The sequence below is a fragment of the Drosophila teissieri genome, chromosome 2L, assembly GCF_016746235.2.
Source record: "Drosophila teissieri strain GT53w chromosome 2L, Prin_Dtei_1.1, whole genome shotgun sequence".
NCBI lineage: Eukaryota > Metazoa > Arthropoda > Insecta > Diptera > Drosophilidae > Drosophila > Drosophila teissieri.
In genome coordinates, this window is record NC_053029.1 from 12,791,114 (window position 1) to 12,801,566 (window position 10,453).

General features: G+C 46.1%; 4 protein-coding genes across 5 annotated transcripts; 3 read left to right on the forward strand and 1 right to left on the reverse strand.

The window, feature by feature from the left end:
* The first annotated feature begins 486 nt into the window (after positions 1 to 486).
* Positions 487 to 3,793, forward strand: LOC122614577 (threonine--tRNA ligase 1, cytoplasmic). 2 transcript variants are annotated; one of them, XM_043789157.1, is made up of 4 exons: positions 487 to 585; positions 1,247 to 1,307; positions 1,587 to 2,020; positions 2,075 to 3,793. In XM_043789157.1, exons 1-4 carry the CDS (start codon positions 532 to 534, stop codon positions 3,659 to 3,661), a joined length of 2,136 nt encoding a protein of 711 aa, XP_043645092.1. In that variant the 5' UTR covers positions 487 to 531; the 3' UTR covers positions 3,662 to 3,793. The 2 variants fall into 2 exon arrangements, with proteins under 2 accessions (XP_043645092.1, XP_043645082.1); XM_043789147.1 differs by lacking the exon at positions 487 to 585 and adding an exon at positions 616 to 807.
* Positions 3,794 to 4,886: 1,093 nt separating this feature from the next.
* Positions 4,887 to 6,087, reverse strand: LOC122620178 (ras-related protein Rab6). The gene has a single exon (XM_043797531.1). The coding sequence runs from the start codon at positions 5,738 to 5,740 to the stop codon at positions 5,114 to 5,116; it is 627 nt and encodes a 208-aa protein (XP_043653466.1). The 5' UTR covers positions 5,741 to 6,087; the 3' UTR covers positions 4,887 to 5,113.
* A 347-nt stretch (positions 6,088 to 6,434) lies between these two features.
* On the forward strand, positions 6,435 to 7,501 carry LOC122616243 (trypsin delta). The gene has a single exon (XM_043791632.1). The coding sequence runs from the start codon at positions 6,620 to 6,622 to the stop codon at positions 7,430 to 7,432; it is 813 nt and encodes a 270-aa protein (XP_043647567.1). The 5' UTR covers positions 6,435 to 6,619; the 3' UTR covers positions 7,433 to 7,501.
* Positions 7,502 to 8,041: 540 nt separating this feature from the next.
* LOC122616236 (lectizyme) lies at positions 8,042 to 8,957 on the forward strand. The gene has a single exon (XM_043791620.1). The coding sequence runs from the start codon at positions 8,085 to 8,087 to the stop codon at positions 8,904 to 8,906; it is 822 nt and encodes a 273-aa protein (XP_043647555.1). The 5' UTR covers positions 8,042 to 8,084; the 3' UTR covers positions 8,907 to 8,957.
* Positions 8,958 to 10,453: the final 1,496 nt, after the last annotated feature.

A 10,453-nucleotide genomic window follows, 5' to 3' on the forward strand; every position in this document is an offset into this window, starting at 1 on the left:
TCAGCACTGTGAGAAAATCAATAGTTGGCCCGAATCGCAGGACTCGAATTGGGGGCACTTTCGAACTCGACTTGGCGCCAAACAATCAACAGCTGACCGTTATTTTCGCACTTACACGCGCAGTGTGGCCAACACACACTGAAAATCAAAAGTTTTACCAGCGAGGGGTGTTCTAAGTATTCTAAAAGAAGTCTTAATATTGCTAACATATACGTTTTATAAAATTAGTTGAAAAAATCGATTATTAAATATGGGTAGGAAAAGGTCTATTTGGCTTAAAAATTTAATCAAAATATATTTAAAATCTCTTGTATCTAAATCTTTAAAGAATAGTTAAATCTATTGAAGGAAACCCTGACTTTCGCTTTTACGACTAGAAATAGTTGAAATGAAGAATAGTTTTATAAAACTGGATGAGAATGTTGCATTTCAAATAGATGCTATTATAGCTTAGAGTTAGCTTTCCGTGTCACTGTTATTTTGTCGCCTGGTAACACTGTGCTTCTTTTTGATAAATTTGTTTCGTAAAAAATGGGCGACAACGTGGTGACGGAACTAAATAACTTGGATTTGAACAAGCAAAAGGCATGTTAAACTCTTTTCGAACTGCATTCGAGTGTATGAGAAGTGCTAGTTAGCCGAATTATGTTGAAGTTGGCGCCGCAGGGCGGCAGATATTGTAGCCAAATAAGCCGCATTTGCCAGCGGTTTTTGCCGAAAGTTCAGACGCAGTCGAAATCACCAACACAACAACCACAACAGCAACAACTATTGAAAGAACAACAACAGCACTGCTACGCAACTTTGGTTGGTGTTTTAAGCTAAAAAGAATTGACCTAAACTTCAATTTAATTGCCTTCTTCTGCTGGCACGTGTAAATGTAATGTTTGTCTGTGTGAGTGTGTGCGATTCTCCAATGAATCAGTGCAGCCGGCTGTGACGTCACTAACAACCAACCAACTTATGAAGTGTCTTGTTTGCTACTCTATTGCATCAGCCATAAAATAACGAAGATACGCTCAAAAACAGCTCGATAAAACAGAGATAGGAGTACTGTTAAAAAAGCGCCGAAAACGTCTTGTTCTTCTCATTGCCGTGTCCCCAATTGTTTAAACAATAAGAAAACATCAGTCAAAAGTAGATACCGAACAAGAGCGTTTGCCTAATTGCATACGTAGCACATTTTGGACAATTGAAAGTATTAGTTTTTGTTATTGATTTTTAACCTATTTCTGATGGATTGCAGGCTGCCAAGATGAAGAAGGAGAAAAAGGAGAAGCCATCCGGCGGTGGAGATACTCGCAAGGGTAAGGAAACCTAACTAAGGATTAAATTGATAGAACACATAACACATCCCGACTGTAGAATACCCTACGTCGCTGTCCTGTACAAAAAAATGTAGCATATATTTAAGATTAGCTTTTACTTACAAGTTCTCCTATTCCAAAAACAAGTTAGAAATGTTAAATAATGTACATATATTGTATATGCTTGTAAGGATATAAGGCGGATTGGCAATGATTCATTGCCAATCCTTAAAGTAACCAAACTCCTGAAATTCCATTGATCCCTTATATTGATTGCAGAGCTCAACCCCTTGCCCAAGTACATCGAGGAGCGCAATGTCTTCTGGGACAAGTGCAAGGCGGAATACGAAGCCGAACTGGCGGCCAAGCCGCGTGAGGCCATCAAGGTGACACTGCCCGATGGCAAGCAGGTGGACGCCACCTCCTGGGAGACCACTCCGTACGAGGTGGCTCGCGGCATTAGTCAGGGTCTCGCCGACAACACCGTCATCTCCAAGGTGAACGGCGATGTGTGGGACTTGGACCGCGTGCTCGAGGGCAACTGCACACTGCAGCTTCTGAAGTTCGACGACCCGGAGGCGCAGGCCGTCTTCTGGCACAGCTCTGCCCACATCATGGGTGAGGCCATGGAGCGCCTCTATGGTGGACACCTGTGCTACGGACCGCCCATTGATAATGGCTTCTACTACGACATGCATCTGGATGGCGAGGGAGTAAGTAATTAGTGATTTTCAGTAAGAATAAAACTAAATGGATTGCCCAAATAGATCTCCACCAACGACTACGGCGCCATGGAGGGCCTGGTCAAGCAAATTGTCAAGGAGAAGCAAAACTTCGAACGTCTGGAGATGAAGAAGTCCGACCTGCTCGAGATGTTCAAGTACAACGAGTTCAAGGTGCGCATTCTCAACGAGAAGGTGACCACCGATCGCACCACTGTCTACAAGTGCGGTTCTTTGATCGATCTCTGTCGCGGACCCCATGTTCGTCACACCGGCAAGGTAAAGGCTCTGAAGATCACCAAGAACTCCTCCACCTACTGGGAGGGCAAGGCCGACGCTGAGACACTGCAGCGCGTCTACGGCATCTCGTTCCCCGATCCCAAGCAGCTGAAGGAGTGGGAGAAACTTCAGGAAGAGGCGGCAAAGCGGGATCACCGCAAAATCGGTCGCGAGCAGGAGCTGTTCTTCTTCCATGAGCTTTCGCCTGGCTCATGCTTTTTCCAGCCGCGAGGAGCGCACATCTACAACACCCTGATGAGCTTCATGAAGGCGGAATATAGAAAGCGTGGTTTCCAAGAAGTTATTTCGCCCAACATCTACAACGCCAAGTTGTGGATGACCTCCGGCCACTGGCAGCACTATGCCGAGAACATGTTCTCCTTCGAAGCCGAGAAGGAGACGTTCGCCCTCAAGCCCATGAATTGTCCAGGACATTGTCTCATCTTCGATAACCGCAATCGATCCTGGCGAGAGCTGCCACTGCGAATGGCCGACTTCGGTGTGCTCCATCGCAACGAGCTCTCCGGTGCTTTAACCGGACTAACTCGTGTTCGTCGCTTCCAGCAGGACGATGCGCACATCTTCTGTGCCCCCGAGCAGATTAAAAGCGAGATGAAGGGCTGCCTTGAGTTCCTGAACCACGTGTATACCATTTTCGGATTCTCCTTCCAGCTAGTTTTGTCCACACGTCCGGATAACTATCTAGGCGAGTTGGAGCAGTGGAACGATGCGGAGAAGGCGCTGGAAGAATCACTCAACGAGTTTGGGATGCCATGGAAGGAGAACCCCGGCGATGGCGCCTTCTACGGACCCAAGATTGATATTACCATTTTGGATGCACTGAAGCGTGCCCATCAGTGCGCCACCATCCAGCTGGACTTCCAGCTGCCTATTCGCTTTAATCTCAGCTACATCGCCGACGATGGCGAGAAGAAGAGGCCGGTTATCATCCATCGCGCTATTCTTGGCTCAGTGGAGCGAATGATTGCCATTCTCACCGAGAACTTTGCTGGCAAGTGGCCCTTCTGGCTGTCACCGCGCCAGGTGATGGTGGTTCCAGTGGGTCCAGCCTACGATCAGTACGCCCAGTCCGTGCGAGACCAGCTACATGCTGCTGGATTCATGAGCGAGGCAGATTGCGATGCTGGCGACACGATGAACAAGAAGATTCGCAATGCTCAGTTGGCTCAGTTCAACTTCATTCTGGTGGTCGGCGACAAGGAGCGCTCCTCCAACACCGTTAATGTGCGCACCCGGGACAACAAGGTGCACGGCGAGGTCTCCGTGGTGGAACTTATCACAAAGCTGCAAAAGATTCGCGACGAATTCATTGCCAACGAGGACAGCTTCTAGGACTCTATTTCGAACTATTTATCAAAAGTATACTTAATATTTGCATAGCAAAGCAAGTACGCATTTTTGTTCTTTCTATGTATTTACGCTTACGAACCCGGAATTCACAAATAAAAACCAAATCCAAACACATTTTATGATGAATTCTTACTTACTCCTTTTGAATAAATGAGTATTCCATCAGATGTCAGATTTTAAAGTATATTGCTAATTCAGCGAATAGAGAAGACAGTATGCAAGCAAAAAAGAACAATTCAGTTCATTGTATGATTATTAGGCTTCCCCAATTAGCAATCATATCTTTTCAATCCACCTTAAGCCTATTACACTCTGCTTTCTTGACGAATCAGTGAAATTGGTCAGCAATTTGGGACTAGTCATGCCGACACATGTGCAGTCCATTCAGGAACGATTTTAAATGATAAGATAACACGCCCCACATATTTCGGAACCCTTTCGGGGAAGGTGTGAGTGCGCCCACAGTGTATGAGTCATGCTTTGAATGTTTTTTTCTATTAATTTATTGCTAGTATCTTGTATACTTTTCATTTTCATAATTTGATTTATTAAAAATTGCATCCATAGTTTATGTTTTATTCAATTATCAATTTTGTAAGCTTTTGCTTTTCGCGTAAAAAATGCACAAAGTTCTCTCGCTAATCGAAGCAAAAATCGTTAATAATATTGTTAAGTGTTTGCTCTGCTCGTGCTGCTTATCTGTTTCAGTTTTAGTCATAAAAATACATATTTTATATTTGTGTATATTTATTCATAAGATGCACGTGGCCAAGTCCTATGCCATCCAAAGTTCCAGTTTGCAGTCGCGTTCGCTGTGCTAAAATTAAAACCGAAAACCTAACCAAAACTGGCGAAACAAAAGCCGCAAACAGAACAGAACGCGGGGGCTAAAATTGGAAACAAAATGCCTGGCTGGTGGAATCATTGAACACAGGCTGGCTGCGTGGTATCTACGACTGTTGGAGATGACGAGAGCTGGAATGTCGGAGGTTCCTGGACCGCCTGGCCTGACATAAGTACATGGTTTTTGTGGTTGTTTAAGGGTTTAAGGGTATCGGAAATGCACAACACTATATTCTTGCCTGGTAGCTAACTCGCAAATATTACTCTGATCTTGATCCCTGATCTCGTGTCAATAAGTTAGCATTCGCCTACGCTCGGGATTAGCTCGTCTGAACTGCTCAATTAACAGTAATTAGTTAGCCGATTTCGTTAATTGTTGTTTAGTCTATTTGCCTTTGCTATCATTTGTTACTTTATAAATAAACTTAAACATAAAGTGTGTATGTGTGTATAGATGTTGAGGAATCCGCCGCAGATCCGGCCAGTACATACACCTGACACCTGTGTACACCAGTGCTGCTGGCCGATCTCCTGCACCTGCTCCTGCTGTTGAAAGGGGAGTGGATAGTTGGATCGTCAGCTCAACCGGTTCTAGCAGGCGCAGCCGCCCTCGGGATCCTTTGTCTCGTTGGGTGAGTCCTTCAGCACCACCTCCTGCATGTCCTCGGAGGGCTTGTTCTCCGTGGAATCCATGCCGGGCAGTGCCGCGGCCACCCTTCGGAACAACTGCTTCACATTGTAGCCGGCCTTGGCGCTTGTCTCGATGAACATCACGTTAAGCTCCTTCGCCTTGCGCTCTCCCTCCTCGGTGGAAACCTGACGCTTGTCCGAGAGATCCGTCTTGTTGCCCACCAGCATGATAATGACGTCGCTGCCCCGCTCCGTGCGCACGTCATCGATCCACTTGGAGGTCTGGTGGAACGAGTTGGTGTTGGTGATGTCGTACACGACCACTGCCACCGTGGAGTCGCGAATGTACGAGGGTATCAGCGAGCGGAATCGCTCCTGGCCCGCCGTATCCCACAACTGCAGGCGCACGGTCCGATCCTCCAGGTACATGGTCTTCGATAGGAAATCAATTCCGATCGTCGCCTGGTACGTGTTGTCGAAGCTGTCGTACATGAAGCGCGTAATCAGCGAGGTCTTGCCCACACTCTGCTCGCCCAGGAAGACGAGCTTGAACTTCCGCAGCGGGTTACCAAAATCTCCGGATGACATCTTCCACAACGTACGTGTCTACTTTTTCTTAATTACGGGTTTGCTGACCTCTCTTCTCGCTCCGCTCTCTCCAATCTCCACACTCCTCGGCTGCGCACTCTCCACTCTCCACCCCTCCTCTCTGTTTATAATGGGGCTGGGCCAGCGGTTTTCGGGGCTCTTTCGCACTGCGATTTCTCGGGATGCACCGCTTCCAAGTTGCCGCACTCTGTTGAACACGCTCTAAATGCTTCCGGCTGGCTATAGGCCCAATTGCGGCTCGAGTGGCTTGGTAAATCGCTAGGTTGAGTCGTGGAAAAATTACGGTCTCTGCTTCTTCTTCAACTTCTGAGTCAGTTGCTGTGTGACCAGAGTGGCAACAAAAATCGATTTCTGCACGATGCAATCGATAAGTGCACATTTGCGAAATCGATGTTTTATTTGCAAATATCGATTGCTACCGTTATTAAAACCTTATAAAATAATTTGGACTTCAAATTTATTACTTAAAATGGTTTATAAACGACGTAGTACCAGCTACTTGCAAAAATTTTTTTAATACCAAACAGTGAATACCAATAGTAAGAAATACTAAAACGTGATTTTCAAATATTATTATTTGTTTGTGCAAATCCGAAAGCTCCTTAAGGTGAATTGCTATTCTTGAGATAAACGAATGTAGTTATTTTCCCATGCTATCGCTCTTGTAACCTGACGTACTTCTGTCAAAGAGTCACCGTTCGGGCGTCGCTTAATCTCAAATTATAATAAGTGGTTATCTGGAGAACACACGGTTCTTAATTGAAAGTCTTATCTGCTGGCGCTGGCGAAAATTTTGGAATGGCGAATTAATTTAAACGGCCCGTGATAACGGTCGCTGTAAACAGTTCCGCGGAAACTATGATAGCGAACGGACAGCAAACAAAGTCGCTGGCTAGTGTGCTCCTCCTGGTACTGGGCATTGCCCAAATATCCGGAGTGGCTATCGGCGCACCAGAAGGTCGAGTGGTGGGCGGAGGTACCGCGGCGGTAAACAGTGCTCCCTATGCGGTGTCCATGCAGTACGGAGGCACCCACTACTGCGCGGCCAGCATCCTGAATGCCAACTGGCTGGTCACCGCTGCCCACTGCCTGACCAACAGTAACCAGGTGCTGGGCAGCACCCTGGTGGCCGGAAGCATCGAGGTGGCCGGAACTGCGAGCACCACGCAGACGCGGAGCATCACGTATTTCGTGATCAATGACTTGTACACCGGTGGAACCGTTCCCTACGACATCGGCTTGATCTACACGCCCACCGCCTTCGTTTGGAGCGCCGCCGTGGCCCCAGTAACGCTTCCATCCTCGGGAGTTGTGCCCACTGGCACCGCCAATCTGTACGGATGGGGCAGCACCAGCACCACGAACACCGCCTCCTATCCATCCACCCTACAGGTGGCCACCAATGTGCCCATCATCTCGCTGAGCTCCTGCGAGAGCGCCCTGGGCACCAAGGGCAGCGATGTCCACTCGACCAATCTGTGCACTGGTCCTCTGACCGGCGGCGTTAGCATTTGTACCTCGGATTCGGGAGGACCACTGGTCCAGGGCAATGTCCTCATCGGCATCGTGTCCTGGGGCAAGTTACCCTGTGGCCAGGCCAACTCACCATCGGTTTACGTGCAGGTCTCGTCGTTTATTTCCTGGATATCGGCTAACCAGCAGGCGCCCTAGAAAACCGCGTTTTCCGCTATTTTTTCAATAAAGCAATCAAAGTTGTGCCCCTAGTGGCTGGTCACTTAAGTGTGGGACTTTCCTTCGCATTGTAGCGACTATTTTAAACAACAAGCTGTTTTTAAAGTTTATCTTATCTCGTAGAGAGAGGAACACATCGAGCAAAGGGACCAATTGAACAGAAATGTATACTTCACATATTTTCGGGCTGCCAAAATCAATTTCTTATTTTACCGCGAACACTACAACAGCCGAAATTTGATTAAATATGTGAGTAGAGTATGAAATATTTGCCCTATAGTTTCAAAAGCTTTACATTTCTTACCAGTACTAATCTTTTTTACAAGGGTTTTATATATATAATATCTATATTACGTTCTATTGTTTTTCTAATGGGGAACCCCTCGGAAATGCGGAGTGACAGACTTGAGATATGGCAGTTCTCACCCATTTACATCTATCCCCTTGTTGACAGACTCTATCACAGCAAGAAACAAAATATATATAAAAAAGCGTATAATCTTAAATTATATTAGGTTCTTATCTGAAAGACAAGGGCTCTAATTGAAAGTTCTTATCATCTTCGTGGCTGTATCGCGAAATAATTTAAAAAGCCTTCGATACTGCCAATATAAACAGTTTTGCGGAAACCATGATTGCGAATGGACAACTAACCAAGTGGCGGCATCGCTCCCTGGCCACTTCCCTCCTGCTGGCGGTGTGCCTTTGCCAAGGATCTGGATTAGCCTTTGCCCAAATCGAAGGACGCGTGGTGGGAGGAAAAGCGGCGGCGGCCAATAGTGCTCCTTTTATAGTGTCCATGCAGTACGGAGGAACCCACTATTGCGCAGCTAGCATTATTAATTCCAACTGGTTGGTAACGGCTGCTCACTGCCTGGCCAACAGGAACCAAGTACTGGGCAGCACCTTGGTGGCAGGAAGCATTGCGGTGGCTGGAACAGCGAGCACCACCCAGAAGAGGCAAATCACCCACTATGTGGTCAATGATCTGTATACCGGGGGAACTGTGCCTTATGACATCGGATTGATTTACACGCCCACCGCCTTCACTTGGACCGCTGCCGTGTCTGCTGTGAAGCTGCCGTCGTCCGGCGTGAGGCCAACCGGAAAAGCTGACCTCTTCGGCTGGGGCAGCATCAGCAAAACGAACAGCCCATCCTATCCGACGACCCTCCAGGAGGCCAAGAACATACCCATCATAAGCCTCGACTCCTGCGCAGCTGCTCTGGGCACTAAGGGTCAGGATGTGCACACCACGAACCTTTGCACAGGTCCTCTCACCGGCGGCACCAGCTTCTGCACCTCGGATTCCGGTGGTCCGCTGGTCCAGGGAAATGTCCTGATCGGCATCGTGTCCTGGGGAAAACTTCCATGCGGTCAGCCCAACTCTCCGTCTGTGTATGTCCAGGTCTCCTCGTTCACAACCTGGATTGCAGCCAACCAAAAGATATGATTTTCGAAGTAGTAAATAGTATCGAAATAAAGAAATACTTATGAGATTGCAGTGTCACTTGTTTGTTATGAAAGGCAGTTTAATAGTGCAACTTGTAAAGTCTTTGAAATCATATTAAATATTATTCTTAATTTTAAAAATTACATATTTTTTTCTCTTTTTTTCTTATTATCTTATCTAATAAATAACGCCCTTTTTAAAGAATATAGTAACCAATGTACATTGGTTACAACAAAGTAAGTCAGATAAGATTATTAATGCGTTAGATAGCAAAATTGTATTTCGAAAAATATTAAATAGATACAGCTTTCCAAGAAGCAGCTAATATTAAGTATTATAAATAATCTTTATCTTTTATAAACAAAGAAACTTCTGCCCAGGCAAACCAATAAAAAAAGTAATGTCAACAAGATCTTATCTCTACCACGAAATACCCGGATTAACTTTCCATTTTTCTACTGCACAACCATTTTAAGAACTATTCTCCCTATGGAACTAAGGTCAGGGAATGAGTTTTGCTTTTAAGTCCGTCTCATTTTTGGTGTCAGTTCTTCCAGGTTTCATTTCATCCCAGACACTCCTCTTTAACCGCCCTTTTTATCAATCATATTGGAAAGGTCTCATTGGGAAACTAATTGGTCAGTAAGTTGCTGGACACGATCGCAATCAGTTTATTGACACGACCAGCACATAATTGAATGGACATATCAATTTCCCATTACAATCACACCAGAAAAGCTTATTAAGTGCCTCCAAAACAGCTTCGCAACCAAGAGCATCATGAGCATCAAAAGCACCAAGGCGGCCAAGAGCGCGGAACGATGACCAGAACACGCCCGCAGCTAATCAGGCTCTAATGGCGATAAATATTTCATTCTATATTATTCTGTTTTTATTCCCCCAACCAAACACGCCTCCGAGCCGCAGCAAAGCTGCCCGGCCATGGAGTCAAGACAAAGCGACGACTCAACGGGAACGGACAGGGAGATCCACAGACCCAAAGTTCCACAGATCCAGGGGAACACGCCCCAGAACAAGAGTCCACTACAACAGACCCACCGACGGACCCCCAACCCAATCAGACGGACAAAATCTCCGACGCGATCGATGAAGACAAGGCTGATAAAGGAGTCACAATGCGGGAACCAGAGATGCCACAGTGAGTCCACCCGAATATCTAAAATGCAGAAGTGCAACTTTTCATAGAGAGTCAATAAAATCTGTTACCATATGCAAGTTAAGTATTTGGGAAGACATTTCTATCCATATTCAGACCGCACATACAATTACAAACCTGTCATTCTTACTTAATCAAATAATTAGTTTATTATGAATTTAAAGAGAGTTTATAAAGTGAATACCAACTTATGTTGCCTTCACGATTGCATCTCCATCCTTAACAAAAGAAATTCATCTGAGCAAAGTCAAGGCAAGTCCAGATCCCTGAGCTTCGTTCGCAATCTTCGTGTTATGAATCGAACAGATTTATGCAACCTGGCGAACAACATGGGCGGGTGCTCCTCCGTCTCCAGACCACAGACTCCAGA